General features: G+C 38.0%; 1 protein-coding gene across 4 annotated transcripts in view; it reads right to left on the bottom strand.

Moving 5' to 3' along the window:
- The window catches only part of crppa (CDP-L-ribitol pyrophosphorylase A), a 58,682-nt gene that overhangs the window by 30,449 nt on the left and 12,180 nt on the right, over positions 1–16,053 (bottom strand). For all 4 annotated transcript variants that reach the window (XM_004560182.4, XM_023153399.3, XM_004560183.3 and 1 more), the window contains exons 4-6: positions 11,128–11,232; positions 9,983–10,028; positions 7,918–8,015 (exon numbers count right to left, since the gene is read on the bottom strand). In XM_004560182.4, coding sequence (XP_004560239.2) covers positions 7,918–8,015; positions 9,983–10,028; positions 11,128–11,232 — 249 coding nt within the window. The remainder of the gene's footprint in view (positions 1–7,917; positions 8,016–9,982; positions 10,029–11,127; positions 11,233–16,053) is intronic.

Raw genomic sequence — 16,053 nt, 5'->3', positions numbered from 1 at the left:
ATTCAGGAAATAAACACAGAAATAAACATTCAAAATCTATGTTTGGCATTGAGATGTCACTGTTCTCCTCATTAAAGTAACTGAAAGTAAATGAGAATGTGAAATGGTTATGGGAACCATATGCTCAATGGTTAATTGTTCTTGAAAGATAACTGCCCCCAGCTTCAGGAGGAAAATCTTTTTGGTCCGACATGCCGATTTGCAGGGTTCTAAAAAAAAAAATCTGACATGATCTAAAACAGGTTGGCCATGAAATCGCAGAGTAGACGTGTTTATTTTAGTTTAGGCCTAGAGAGCCAAGAAGCCACAGAACCCCAAACACCAAAAAGACCAGTTAAACAAACCAGAGACATACGGTTAATACGGAATTTAAAAGTGTTAAGAAACTATTCTCATTTTTATACAAATAATAAGGCATATCATACACACACACACACACACACACACACACACACACACACACACACACACACACACACACACACACATATATATATATATATATATATATATATATATATGCACACACACACACAGTGGGGCAAAAAAGTATTTAGTCAGCCACCGATTGTGCAAATTCCTCCACCTAAAATGATGACAGAGGTCAGTAATTTGCACCAGAGGTACACTTCAACTGTGAGAGACAGAATGTGAAAAAAAAATCCATGAATCCACATGGTAGGATTTGTAAAGAATTTATTTGTAAATCAGGGTGGAAAATAAGTATTTGGTCAATAACAAAAATACAACTCAATACTTTGTAACATAACCTTTGTTGGCAATAACAGAGGTCAAACGTTTACTATAGGTCTTTACCAGGTTTGCACACACAGTAGCTGGTATTTTGGCCCATTCCTCCATGCAGATCTTCTCGAGAGCAGTGATGTTTTGGGGCTGTCGCCGAGCAACACGGACTTTCAACTCCTGCCACAGATTTTCTATGGGGTTGAGGTCTGGAGACTGGCTAGGCCACTCCAGGACTTTCAAATGCTTCTTACGGAGCCACTCCTTTGTTGCCCGGGCGGTGTGTTTTGGATCATTGTCATGTTGGAAGACCCAGCCTCGTTTCATCTTCAAAGTTCTCACTGATGGAAGGAGGTTTTGGCTCAAAATCTCACGATACATGGCCCCATTCATTCTGTCCTTAACACGGATCAGTCGTCCTGTCCCCTTGGCAGAAAAACAGCCCCATAGCATGATGTTTCCACCCCCATGCTTCACAGTAGGTATGGTGTTCTTGGGATCCAACTCAGTATTCTTCTTCCTCCAAACACGACGAGTTGAGTTTATACCAAAAAGTTCTACTTTGGTTTCATCTGACCACATGACATTCTCCCAATCCTCTGCTGTATCATCCATGTGCTCTCTGGCAAACTTCAGACGGGCCTGGACATGCACTGGCTTCAGCAAGGAACACGTCTGGCACTGTGGGATTTGATTCCCTGCCGTTGTAGTGTGTTACTGATGGTGACCTTTGTTACTTTGGTCCCAGCTCTCTGCAGGTCATTCACCAGGTCCCCCCGTGTGGTTCTGGGATCTTTGCTCACCGTTCTCATGATCATTTTGACCCCACGGGATGAGATCTTGCGTGGAGCCCCAGATCGAGGGAGATTATCAGTGGTCTTGTATGTCTTCCATTTTCTGATGATTGCTCCCACAGTTGATTTTTTCACACCAAGCTGCTTGCCTATTGTAGATTCACTCTTCCCAGTCTGGTGCAGGTCTACAATACTTTTCCTGGTGTCCTTCGAAAGCTCTTTGGTCTTGGCCATGGCGGAGTTTGGAGTCTGACTGTTTGAGGCTGTGGACAGGTGTCTTTTATACAGATGATGAGTTCAAACAGGTGCCATTCATACAGGTAACGAGTGGGGGACAGAAAAGCTTCTTACAGAAGACGTTACAGGTCTGTGAGAGCCAGAGATTTTCCATGTTTGAGGTGACCAAATACTTATTTTCCACCCTGATTTACGAATAAATTCTTTACAAATCCTACCATGTGAATTCATGGAGTTTTTTTTCACATTCTGTCTCTCACAGTTGAAGTGTACCTCTGGTGCAAATTACTGACCTCTGTCATCATTTTAAGTGGGGGAACTTGCACAATCGGTGGCTGACTAAATACTTTTTTGCCCCACTGTATGTATGTATATATATATATATATATATATATATATATATATATATATATATATATATATATATACACATATATATATATATACACAACTAGCTGAGATGCACTGTGTATTCTGACACCTTTCTATCAGAACCAATTTCCGCAATTTGAGCTACAGTATCTAGTCTGTTGGATCAGACCACATGCTTCACTTCCGATATGCATCAGTGAGCCTTGGCTGCCCATGAGCCTGTCACTGGTTCACCACTATTCCTTTAAACAACAAGATGGTGACCACAGAATTGCTCAGTTCCAAGATTTAAAAGAGGAATCCAACTTTTATGAATAAAACGGACTCCATCTTGAATTAATACCTGAATTGGGTTTTTTTCTCTAAGGTACAAAAAGAACAAGGTACTCAGACTTACAATGTGAATTCTTTTACAAAGCTTTTACTTTGTAACATTATTGACTGGTTATTTTTACTGTCTTTATGATACTTATGTCCAATTCTTACATAATTTTTTGTGTAAGAATAATACATTATTTATTATTTGTCTCATATGTCCAAAGTGACTTGTATCGCATACTCTTATCATTTTCTTTTCTTAAACAAAGTTTATGTGCTTTAAGTCCAGATTCCAGCATGAAAGGTAATTATTATATCAGACACAGGTACTTACATATACATATACATATTTAAGCTTGTGTTTGCATCAAGATGAAACATTAACAACATCTGCAAGCTACAAATACTGCTGACAGTATGAATATGGTACGTTTATTAAAGCTACCAGACACTTTGGCCCTAAAATATATTCAAAGATCAATCATCTAGTCTAAAAAAAACAACTTGTTGGCAAATTGCAAGCAAAGCTTAGAACCCATTATTTAAAACTATCTGTGGCTGACAGCCAAAAAAAGCACATTTGCTGGCACACTGTCTGTCCAATCATACTACTTGTTTTCTGTCTAAATGACAAATTCTCTTGAGTTGAAAGTAATTATCAAAAACCTTCACTAAGCTGATATGGATCTGAGGATTCCCTTTGATGTGCACAGCATATTAAAATAACAACATGTGTCAAGATTAAACGATACCAGGGGGAAGAAAGAGGAGATAATTTGATTTGAAAAAAAAAAGTTTAATGTGTTTTTTCCTCCCATAAAACATCTACTTGTCTGTGTCAGTCTTTGTTTCGATTTTACTCCAATCAAATACTGAAAATGTGTTTTTAATAAAACAAGAAAGCAATTGTCGGGTATTTAATGACACTGTTCAATGCAGAGTAATTTTCTTGGAAGAGGTTAAGGTTTTTATCACAATGTTAACTTTTTTCAGTGTATTTAGATGTGGTCACTTGAAGGAAACAAACACTGGATATACTAGACACAAAAATATTTGTTTCATATTTAGTAAAGTAGGTTAACCTCCTAGGACCTGGTGTCCACATATGTGGACATCACATTTTGGGTTGTCTAGACCAAAATACAAAATTTTGCTCTACAAGGGCCTGATATCCACTTACGAGGACGTTATACTACCACTGTTCTATCAAAATTTAAAACGAACATCCTCATATGTGGATCTAATTTTTCTCGGAAACAAAAATCAGGTAAAAAAAAAAAAAAAAAAAAAGTAATTCTTTGCTTTTACATTCATCAGGTCCCAATCAGCCCAAATAGCAAAGAGAAAAAAAAATGCATGCCATGAAAGAGTTTGGGTCTTAAGAGGTTAAACAAAGGCATGTGTGCGCTGCATATCATGTCAATGACAGTATTAAGTATTTATAATGACAAAACCGCTACATTGTTTGGCCAAAATAACCACACTAGTGTTCACCAATCCAATGTCACAAACGTGGGTAAATGTTAGTATGGAAAACAATATCTGGGAATTTAAGAGCAAGTGCTTCTATTAAGGTTTTAAACATATTCACACATTGGTGGTGGTACGGTATTTTTAGGAGTTAACATGAGAGAATCTTCTTTTATACATTTTTTTAGAAATTTAAAAAGGAATATTTCACTCCATAACTGAATGCACATAATTGTCCTGTGTCCCTCAATAAAACATATACATTGTATGCAGACTGTTTTGGTATGAGCTACCCAGTTTTGCATCTGTAGAGATATCAATCCTTTTCCTGAATTTAATTTTGAAAAACTCAGCAACAATGTCTCTTTTCAGAGCTCGTGGCTCATAAAAATCTGAACATTGCAATGAGCAAGTTCATGGGAGAATTATTTTTCATACTACCTACAGCCACCACAGCTAGATAAGACTGTGGCTCAGGTGTGGGGTACACTGCAAGTGTTTACATTCTATCACACTGTCACAACCACAAGCTTCTCGTCATGGTTAGGTGCACGCTTCATTCTTCACTCTTTGGTTTCCACATGAGATTACTCACATCAAGGTTTACCACAAGGTACCACTGAGCTCCATTATATTTAAGAGATGCTCAGTTTTGGACATCTCTACAGCCAGTAAAACTGGGCAACTAACACTTAAAACAAATCTAGAAAGACAGATAGCACCACAGGCCAGTGGAAAATCAGTAAATGTGATTTTGAGGTGAACCGGCCCTTTAAACTGCATCAAATTGATCTCTTAGATAATATCCTGCTGAAAGAATCTCTAATCATATTTTTACTTGCACGGTCTTTGTCTCTTGTGCACACATGCTGCCAAATCATCCACCTGCACACACATATCCCACTTATCCCTGTATTAGATTCAGGCAATGGCACTGGGACAAAGCTAATTCTTCATCTTCCGCTTCTTCCACTTGCCTTTCATCTCCCCCATTTTTCTTCCTCCCTCACATACTCCCTGAAAAGGATGTATCTGGTTCCGAACACGTGTTCCGGAAAAAAACACAGCCTCACCGGCCACCTAAGTACAGACTGGAATAGGTCTAATCAGCCGATCCAAGGAGGAGAAAACATGACCCCAAATCCATCTCTGGGGCCCATTCCAGCACCAGACAGCAAGATCCGCTCGTTCTGACACCAGCTAAGGAGGGACTTGGAGCAAGTTTAAAGGAGGATGAACAGTTTGGATCACTGACAAATATGGAATCATGACTTGCAGCTTGCTGTGCCACTGCACTCCATTGTCTGCAGTAATGCCCAGCGAATATCTATACCACATCAAAAAATACAGGAAAAACATTACTAAACATGTATAGATGTGTAATAACTGATGGATGTGAAATTTCAGTGTATAATAAACACTATGAAAATACATTTGATGTAAATACGCACGATTCATAGTGTAAGAGAACTGATGAGTCAACTCTTCTTCTTCAACTGCTTAAAGCACGCATGGATTATTTTATCCTAAAAAACTACTATTTTTTTCATTCCCAGCTGCTGCAACTCAAACAATGTTAGAGCCATAATTATTTGCTTATGTGGCAGAGATGGAAATCATCTCAAACCCTGCGATGTAATACCAATACAGTACTTCACTCATGATACAGTATAATTGGGATTTTTAACATTCTGTGATATTCGAGTATTGAAAAAACATATATTTCTACTTGTCAATATCCGTTTTATCCAATAAGATACATTTATTTCACTTCAGTTATTTTTTTGCTACAAAATGATATTGTGAACCATATCAGTCTGATATCAGTGTGTGTCTGAAAGGGGTAAAGCTGGCAATTACCTGTAGCCTGTTTATGATAATATTGCAATTAATTGTGATACATTTTTGAAAGTCACAAATTTGTTGTAGTCTAGTCCAATCATCTTTCTCCTGGCCTTCTTCAGTTCAATCAGCGTTCACACTGTGTACTTAAAATCTCACTGCGCGTCTGCCATTTTTTTGCCCTCAGCACCCGTTTTGCTCTATAGTTATGTAACTAGAATACCATATTATATTTTACAAGTATTCATACTTTTTAAAATTATACGTTTTTTTCCATCTTTCTCTTGCTTTAAACAAAATATATTTTATACTAAATTCTTTGTAGATTTGGAATCATAGTGTATTTTGGTTTCATGTAATTGAATGTTGTAAATTTGTTTGTGTATTGGGAATGTAAAAGCCACAAGAGACAAGGGTTGAAAATTAGCAGCAGCTCTAAACTGTGCAGAAACTAATGACTAAAGCCACTTCTCTGGATAAAAATACAATATTGAGGCCAGAAGTCAGAGGAGAATGACCAGACTACTTCAAGCTAATGGGAAGGCAACAGTAACTCAAATAACCACTCATTACAACCGAGGCATCCAAAATATCATTTGTGAAGCAATTGGATTAAAGCAGCAGAAGACCACACCAGGTGGGACTTCTGTCAGCTAAGAGCAGAAAACTTCTAATAATTGAAGAATGGAAAAACTCTGCTTGTTCTGATGAGTCTTGATTTCTAGTGGTAGGGTCAGAATTTGATGTAAACAGCATGAAAGCATGGATCTATCCTCAATTGGATCAACAGCTCAGGCATAGGGATATTTTCTAAGTACAATTTGTGTCCCTTAGTTCCACCTGAGCACTGCTTAAATGACACAGCTGAGCATCGTCGCTGTCCGTGTCCATCCCTTTATGACCAAGGTGTACCCATCTCCTGATGGTTGCTTCCAGCAGAATAATGGACAAAGCTCAAAAAGTCTCCAACTGGTTTCTTGAACATGACAATAAGTTCTCTGTACTCAAATGGTCTCCACAGTCACCAGATCTCACTGGTGGAGAAGCAGTTTCTCATTAGTAATGTGAAGCTGACAAATAATTTGCATTACTGTCAGACCTGCCGACAGACCAATAACAGTCATCAGTGGCTATATGCAGACAACACATCCCGATAATTAATAATAAATAGGTTACTGTTTATAGGCAAGAAAAAGCAGCGAATAACCGACGATACAGTTCGAAATATTTGGCTTTTTTAACAGTTAGGTAAGGCTAATCAACTTTTTACTTTTTATCCCTGAATATCACTGCTGGCGAAGACAAGCAATAAGTTGAGTTCACCGTCAAAGTCTTCAAAAATTCATCTGAACTCATTGAATTGTTTTGTACAATAAACAAACTAAAATTGTTTTATGCTCATTTGCAAACTATGCCTATTAGTACAACAATGTTTAAAATGTTTAAAATGGTTGACTGTAGGTTTATTACAGTTGTTTCCTACTGGATATCCCTCTAACTGGATACTAAGAACAGTTTATTTTGATTAAAAGTAATTTGCCACATTTGTTTATTTGCCTTCTTTTCAAAATCCAGGTTGTTTGAGTTACCTGTTACGTGGCTTCCTCTAAGGAAACCCAACGGTTGTTGAGGTAAGAGGAGAGTAATTCATATTTGGAGCCTCTATGTGGTCTGTGCTGTCAGATGTCCCAGATTGTCACTCTTTTCTGTTTTGCACATGGACACTTTACTCATTGTCTATCAGGAACAATTTTACAAATTAAATAAAGGATGTTTGCTATATGGACTGAAGGCAACGTGGGAATTTGATGTGCCCACAAAGTGACTACAAGTTAAGGAGAAGGGGCATCTGCTCTCCTGCGTGCAGAGTCAGAGGAGGAGGCTGGGGCTGTGGGGAGGAAAGTTGCAGGGTGTGGAAGTCCCAGACAGGCTCCATTAGAGGTGTGACCACAAATGGCAAGTTTCACCACTGGGCCACCCAAGTGGAGCTCGCATAGAGTTTATGGGGAGATTTGAGGTATATGACAGGAGACGGATACGGGTGAGATAGAGGAAAACATAATGGTAAACTGGTGAGGCTCTACAGTTTTGTTGTCATCACAAACAACACTTGAATTAGCTGTTACTGCCCCGTACGTACCATATCCAGAGCTCCAACAGCCTTCCGAAGAGCATCTGCCAGGTTCACAGCTTCTGCCAATCCACCTGTGATAACGCATGCTGATCGTGATAAAGTCTCTGAAAGAGAAGACGTGTGATTTTAAAAACTCCTCCACATAAACAAAAAATGGCAAAACTCTGAACGACAAATAAATCAATCTTGGCACATTACAAGAGGTGCACTTGAAAAATTAACATGACTGCACCACAACCTGGCTTGCCTGGAAAACAATTAGAATTTGAGATTGAATATAAATTATCAAAACAGCATTGACTTAATAGTAGCTACAAAAAAAAAAAATCGGTACAGTTATCAGTGATGTGTAGTAAAATATACATCACTGATCATTTTTTCTCGAGAGTTATTTCTGTAAATTTACATCTTTGTTGTCAGTTTGTGTGGGAAAACGTAGCTTATAGACACCCAGACCCTCAGCTACCCTCCATCACCCACTGGACATGGATAAGCAGCAGTTACAAATAGGCGGCAGTCAGAGAGAGACTCGCCCCCAGCTTTTGGCCATTCCTGTGGGGAAATGTGGACTGACAAGCAAATCGACAGCTTTAGGTTTCACAATCAAACAAGTCTTCACTACAACAAACCAAGCCCTCACTTTTGCAGATATTGCACCAATTTCTCATCTCCTTCCCTCATTTGTAAAGAAAAGCAGAAGATACCTGAAATCCTCTACTTGAGTTGTCTGAATCAAACTGCACTAAAATAAGGTAGGATCCATACACTTTGCCATAGTTTCAAAACAAGAAAATAAACTTACTCAAAGTCAAAGTTCTTTCCTCAGTATGAAAATGAAAGATACACTTGCAAACTTGTTCTACTTTAAAAGCTTATCAGGAGAGGCGAGCACCAAATGTAATACATAGCTAATTATGACATTACACGCTGACACAATACTGCGCTTCTTCAGGTGACACTTTATGTTTGGTAGTAATATGCAGTGCTCCCTTATTCGCAAGGGTCTGCCAGCCCGGGGCAAACAACATATTACTTACATTGCACGCTCAAAATGCTAAAAATAGCTATAAAAATAGCACTGTAGACAAAGCCTGATTCCTACTTTTCATAGTTATGACAATTAATTTATAGAAAAAAGTATTTGTGAAGTTTTATTATTTTTCCTGAATTCATTAAAGTTAAAGCTAACAAATACTGAACAGCAGCAAGTCCAACATGACTACCTCAATTTGACTTTTATCTTAATTTTAGTGATGGCAAACAGCGTCACCTACTGTGTTGTGGGCCCTTTGAGGATTCAAAGGAGGACTACAAATCAAAATTAAAAGTCCATAGATAGAAATAACACAATTTCACTGTGACATTCATCCCATTGCACACTACTGCTGCAGCAAAAAAAAAGTAAGACTAAATATATTGTTGTTATTTGAAAGCCTTCTGTAGAGTAGCCATAAATGTTCAAACAAACACACACACACTCTGTGGTGGCTCTATGCAATCACACAGAAATGCAAACACAAATTGACGCTCTCGTCAGTTTCTTGTACTGACAGATATGAGAACTTTTTTCCACGTCCTTTCTAAAAATCAAACAATGAATTCATTCACTTCAGAGGCTCTGAGAATAATCACTTATGTCATCATCAAACAGGTACTTGTTGGTCCAGGTGCTGGCGGGGTGAAATATAGTGCTGTGTTTATTTCCATTTCTCTGATTATGATAGTCTCCCTTGTCCTGACTTGCTTTCTATAGTACTCACTGACTGTGTAAATCCACAGTGTTCATCCCAGGCTAAACAATACTACAAAGAATTTCTTCCTTTGAAAACAATAGCCTATTTTAATTCAATGTCACCTATTCACAACTCCAGACCACACAAAAAGAATGTAGACACTCCTACACTGCTTATTTCTGACCATTTAACCTGTGTGAGAAGACCTAGTGGAATCAACCATTCATGTCTACCTGTCAGCATACACATTTTATATAAGTAAGAGGATGAAAAACTATTGTACTTTGTACTGTACATACAGGAAGTTCTATGAAAGCATATCCACAAAAGAAACTCACCTTTGATAATGGACTCTGCGGCAGCCAAATCCCGTTTGTAGGTCACCTGGAGGACAAAATAACTTGGGTTTATCCAGTCAGTTTACCCAAATGAGAGAAAGGAACGTTTTATTTATGGAGATCTGTGCACATTGTTTCAGTTTTATGTGCAGAGATTTTCAGATATCTGCTCCCAGAAACTCGCTGGAATCTTATCTGTGAGCTACACTGACAATTGAGCTGATTATGTTGCTTTTTAAAGGTTTTCTCAGATTATTAGAAATATTCTCTGAGTAAAATTAATGTGTTCATCAAATACAAAACAAGCCATACATGTGTTTTTCCAAAAACAACAACAACCCGTTTAGCTTCAATCAATGATTTGGACCTCAGATTTGGACTTTCCTCCAGTTTTTATGTCATGATGCACTTTCACATCTCTAAAGATTATTCAAATGAGACAATATGATAGTAACTCTGTAACTTCCAGTGGAATAAGCAGCATTTTAAGTATTTAGAAAATTTATTTGACTGAAGAAGATAGCACTTCTGTTAGTTTGCCATAGAATATGTTCCTACTTTGAAAGTAAAACTGAGGTGCTCAAACAACACCACAAATGTATCCCTTGTGCAAAAACAATATCATCTGAGACTACACTCTGTTTTGTAATGCATTATCTCACAGTTTCATAACACATGTACGATTCTTGATTTAGTTTTTGACTCCATAAATATTCAAACTACCTGCTAAAAAAAGGGTTAGCGATCCATCGTAACTCTGACTCAGTGGGTCACTGTTGTGCTGCTTTGAGCACCGCAAAGTAATTTCAACCTGTTATAATGGAGCAGAGCCTTCAGCATGTAAAACCAAATTGCCTTCATATCAAGTTAACATTACGTCTAACTAAAAAAACACACGTCATTAAGAATGGATCACACAGAAAACTGAGAAGAAAACGTTAATACAGTAGTTAGCCTAATTTCTATATGCTTATCCTGGATGTCACAGTCAATTTATGTGTGTTTCCTTTTTTGCCAGCACCCACAAACTTTCAATTCATGATTTATCTTTACTCATTTGATAAATCAGTGGCGTGCAGTTGTGCTAGCCAAAATGTCACAAAATCCTCGATCCCAAACCCAAAGCAGGCCCCTGGCGAGCTCACCTTCCACAGTGTTGGCGGACCCTCAATGAGCTTGGCATTGGTGCCACAGTACTGCAGAGCCAGATGGAGACACTCTGTGCCAAACTCGAAGTCTGACTCACTGCACTGCAGAGGGGACACAAGAGAGAGCAGATGCTGTGGACGGTCGCTGACACCAGTGTATTTCCATCAAACTCAGCGGAATGAAGGTACCACCACAGTGTATGCTCTGCTTCACATAAAATATGTTCTTACTAACAGATTTTTACAAAAGTTTGAAAATGTTCTGTTTTGTAATCCTCCTTTTACCACAATCTGAGTTGAGTAACAGGACGATTACTCATATTTAAAGAGCCAGTAAAGGACAAGCAGAAACCTCAGGGTTGAAAAATGAATCCAACACATAAATGTCAAAAACTGCAATTCCTCCAGCTGGACACTTGAGGCTGCCTGACTTAGTTCCCATAAACTACCAGGTTAAAATGCCCAACTTTAGAGCAGAAATAAGCAGGTTTACAGGTAGGTATGGGTAGTTTCCTACTTCATAACATTTCATTAAGAATATTTCAGTGAGTAAATTATAACTCACCAGTCTGAATGTTGTTAAGGTCTCTATTTTTGTTAGATAAGGGTGTGGACCACTTTGATTAACAGTCATACCCACAACTCTCAGCCTGTGTTTGTGGTGCTGGGGCCTTTGGAAGCTTTCTTAATTGAATTAATATAGTGCGCTTTGAAGTAGAGAGCATCCAAATAGTATGTGCTCGAATCTTGCACCAATTAGCAGGTACTGCCAGCAGCAAAATATGGTCATCTCTACCTTAAAAAAAAAAACCCACGGCATTGTTAAAACACACACTTATCCAGTCCTTTGATGAAGTCATCATGGCTACATCCATCTTTTAGACATAATCTATAGTAGAGGGGCTAAATATATTAGATTCATGCCTTTGTTGTGAAATCTCAGACAGTGACTGCCAAAACCGTTTTCACCATGCCAGCTAATATCAGAATTATACCAGACAAGAGCCATTTTCAAGCAGTCTTTGTGAAAAGCAGCCCATGCAGAAAGCAAACAGCATTACTTTTCTTCATTGATCCAATCTTCAACACCTACAGTAAAACAAATGTTGCCTAAATCAAAACAAAAAGCTTGAAGAGCAACCACTGAGTGGCTTAATCAATCACTTGTTGTATTGTTTGGAGTTTTAAATCATATGTGCTGCCAGAGAGAAATATCTTGTCTTGGGACATCAAAAACACATCCAAACTGTTTATCCTCTGAGGAACGTGAAGAATTAATTAACTCAGTAAATTTCACATCAGCCAGAAAATTTGATTTTTGGCTTCTACTATTGTTCCCAGTATTTGTGGACATGTGGTCATTATACCTTGAGATGCTTGTCCATGGCCTATGGGGAACCTAAACTTGATTATACCAATTACCAAAATCATAATAAACAACCCCCTGGAGACATTTCATTTCCAACCCAAATTTCCTAGAGATTTTACATGTAGTTGTTGAGAAAGTTCATTGTGCACCAAATTCTTAAACTAGCGAACTAAATGATGACTTCTACGATTTCTACGCTAAGCAGAAGCACCAAATGTGAAACAGTTCTTATAGATACTTCTTGCGTTGACTCTTTTTATTGGTTTGAAAGATTTTAGTTAACTTAGTGCACCTGTGTTTAAGAATTATCTTACATTTTTATTACTAAAAGACTTCAGGTACAATCTAATTTATTATGTACTGCTGGTATGATGTGCAAATTGCTAAATAAGGTACTTCTTTCCTCTGGGCGCTCCTCAGATAAGTTGGCTTTGTGCAACACAGGTTAGACGTTCAGCTGAAAAGATTTCCATATCTGGAGCCTTTTATTTCACTCTCCATACTGTGACAATGTTTACACAGTAAAGGTTTCATAAAACAAAGCTGCCGTCACCACATTTTTCAACGGATGCTTCACAGGACGTTGTTTTCTTTGGCTAATGCGCTCTTGGAATTGTAACCCTCTTATCTTTCTGAAATAAGATTTAAAATGTGCAACACTGGTTTCATCAGGTTCATAAGACATTTTCCCACATTGTTGTGGGAGATGTGAAATGTTTTATTTGCTGCTGAAGATGTGGTGTACAGAGGTTTTAGAGGAGCTTTTTTTGGTTATTTTGTCGAGGTTAAAAGGTTAGCAGGCTCTGAGGTTTTCGCCTGAAAGAAATTCCTATAACAATAAATAAATTGTTAAAGGAATGACCAAAATTGTACGTCTCACAACTGTATCTTTTTTACACTGCAGTGTAAGGACTTCAAAGACTGGTGGATCTTAAAAGTAACCTAGTGAATCGGGTTTTTTGGTTTGAGTTTTATAGTTTAGGGATTTTTTGTTTGCAATTCAACTTAGCTTCCAGAGAGATTATCCCTCTTTCAGTTTAGTTTTCATTGTTTTGAAAGACTTTAGCTTTAGTTTTACTCTTATATGTTACAGCGTGAGTTTTAGTTTAGGTTGGAGTATACGCTACATGGAAAAAAGCATTGGCCATCTACACATTACGCCTACAGAAGCTGCTTGACAATGGAAACCCATGCCTTGAAGGTCCCTGCACACAGTTTTATGCTGATGTTAATACCAGTGTAGGATAGGATCTCTGCAATTACAGTGTTACCAAAGTCTTTTATTCCCTGTATGCTTAAGCACTCAGTCACTCTGTAACTCTATGTGGTCTGTCACTTCACTTACACAATATATTACAGTACCACACTCAGATTTCATGAACTCTGTAGACCAGTGGTTCCCAAACTTTTTTTGCTAGGCCCCCCTTGGTTTTACAATAAAAATGTTCGCGCCCCCTCACCTTTCAAACTCCATTGTGGTTTATTTCACACCTCAACCATTTAGTAAACAATTAAGCAGATACAAGTAAACTGCAATAAATTAGAGGTAGTAATAAAATACATTACTAACTCTTACAATACGTCCACACCTACATGGGTATTTTTAAAAACGCAGCTGTTTGGGTCTTTCGTCCACACGTAAACGGCGTTTTTTTAAAACTCATTTTTTGCGTTTACGTGTGGACGAGGAATACAGAGTTCATCACGCAACGTCAAAGGTATGTGCCTTTTTTCACGTCACGCTGTGCGCCACGTTATTGTTTACATGAGATGAATTGCAGAATGGCAGATAGAGACAAAATACTGTTAATCTGACTATCTGCAGGTTTTATATACACATGCAGTTACTGTTCCTCCAGACTGCATGGCTAGGTCACTGAATGTATACACCTGCAGCAATGGGACTGAAAAGACCTGAATTCAGAGATTAATAGGTGCTGTAATTTTGTCCATGTAGTGTAGTTTTCAGCGGCACAATTTAAGTGTCTGAAAACATGGATTACATTAAAAATGACCAACTCACAGTAATGTAAAGGTCACAGTTGCAATAAAGATAATCACTAAAGCCTCCTCAGGATGGTTTTCTTGTTTTGACTAAATTGACCGAGACTAAAACTCAAGTCATTGTCTATACATACATTTAATTTTAATTAGCTATCTTAAGAACACAGTACTGTTTTACTTAGTTTTTATTATTTCAGTTTAAAAAATAAAAAGTTTAGCTTTAATTAGGCAAAAAAGACCTTGGGTTATAGCAAAGAGTTGCTTAAGAACACATCCAGCAGATACGAACCAACATTAAACAGCACTGAATAACAATATCAACTCCAAGGAAAATACTTCCATATTTAGCTGCTAAATTCTTCACTAACTGTGTCTGCTTGCTGTTTGGGTCAAAGCAGGTAAAGTGCAATGGGTTTATATGAGATTTTTTGCTGTCTGTTGCTGGAAACTATGCTGATTAGAGCAATTAGACTAATGTTCTAGTGTTTTTATGTCCTTGTTACTCTGTGTCATTTCCCTCCCTAAACTCATTAGAGTTAATTTTACCAATGAATATTTTATTTGTGCTTTGCTGGCTCCGTTTCTGAAGATCACATGCAAGTTTGGATTGAGGCGATGAGGTTTTCTCTACTACAAAGACAAATTCAGGCTACCTGAGATTATAGCAGGGTAATATTTTATCAAGCTATAAAAGAGAGGGGAGTCTTTTATATCTGGGACCATGGAACTGCAGAGAGAAATTACAGCAGAAATATGCTCTTGGTTTTGTGGTAATTTAACCTTTAGCATTTTCTCCTGGTACAAAGGCTCTTGCTGGGGACTGGATAAAGTGTCCTCCCTTTTGTCTTTTCAGCCCTGAGTTCTTCTGCTTTCAATAGATGTCACGCTACAAATGAGCAGCTCTAGAGATTTTTCATGTGCATGTCCTAGAGTCTTAACCTGACAGATACCTTACACTTTCCCTTCTTTTGAAAAGTTTGAAAAGGAGGCGAGGGGGACGCAATCTTACTCGACCTCCTTCTCCAGTGTGCCTTGAAAATACTGCAGAAAAGTGAGCTCATTTTCTGAGAAGGCCAAAGCCAACAGGCCTCTCAGAGCAATCTGAAGATCCATGTGTGCCAGGAGTAAAAATAACTTCAGACACACGGCGCTCCAATTTAAGGCATACTTAACGTCTTAGCTCAAAGTTTGCCGTGCCCTTGAAAAAAGTGGCTATCGGAAGAACCATCTAATGAAGTAAAGGTTGAAATAGCAAACTGGAAGCGTCTGAAAAATAAATAAGGTCAACTTCATCGACTTAAGTTTCACATTTCGTTGGCCCACTACGTTTTAGCAATAAACTTCTGCTTTCAGAGAACAATTAACGCATTTACAGTTTACGTCAGCGTATAATTCTTTCCATTTTTCAGGTACACATAGTAAAACACCCTATACATGCGAGAACATTAATCTGAATCCACCTAGACGTTCCGTGTAATTTCAGTCCTATGTTACCATTTTTCCAACTTAGCCTTTGTTCACTTTTGTTCCACAAACTAATCTTCTGCACT

Source organism: Maylandia zebra, linkage group LG11, assembly GCF_041146795.1.
Source record: "Maylandia zebra isolate NMK-2024a linkage group LG11, Mzebra_GT3a, whole genome shotgun sequence".
Classification (NCBI taxonomy): domain Eukaryota; kingdom Metazoa; phylum Chordata; class Actinopteri; order Cichliformes; family Cichlidae; genus Maylandia; species Maylandia zebra.
This window is presented reverse-complemented; position numbering and strand designations above follow the sequence as displayed.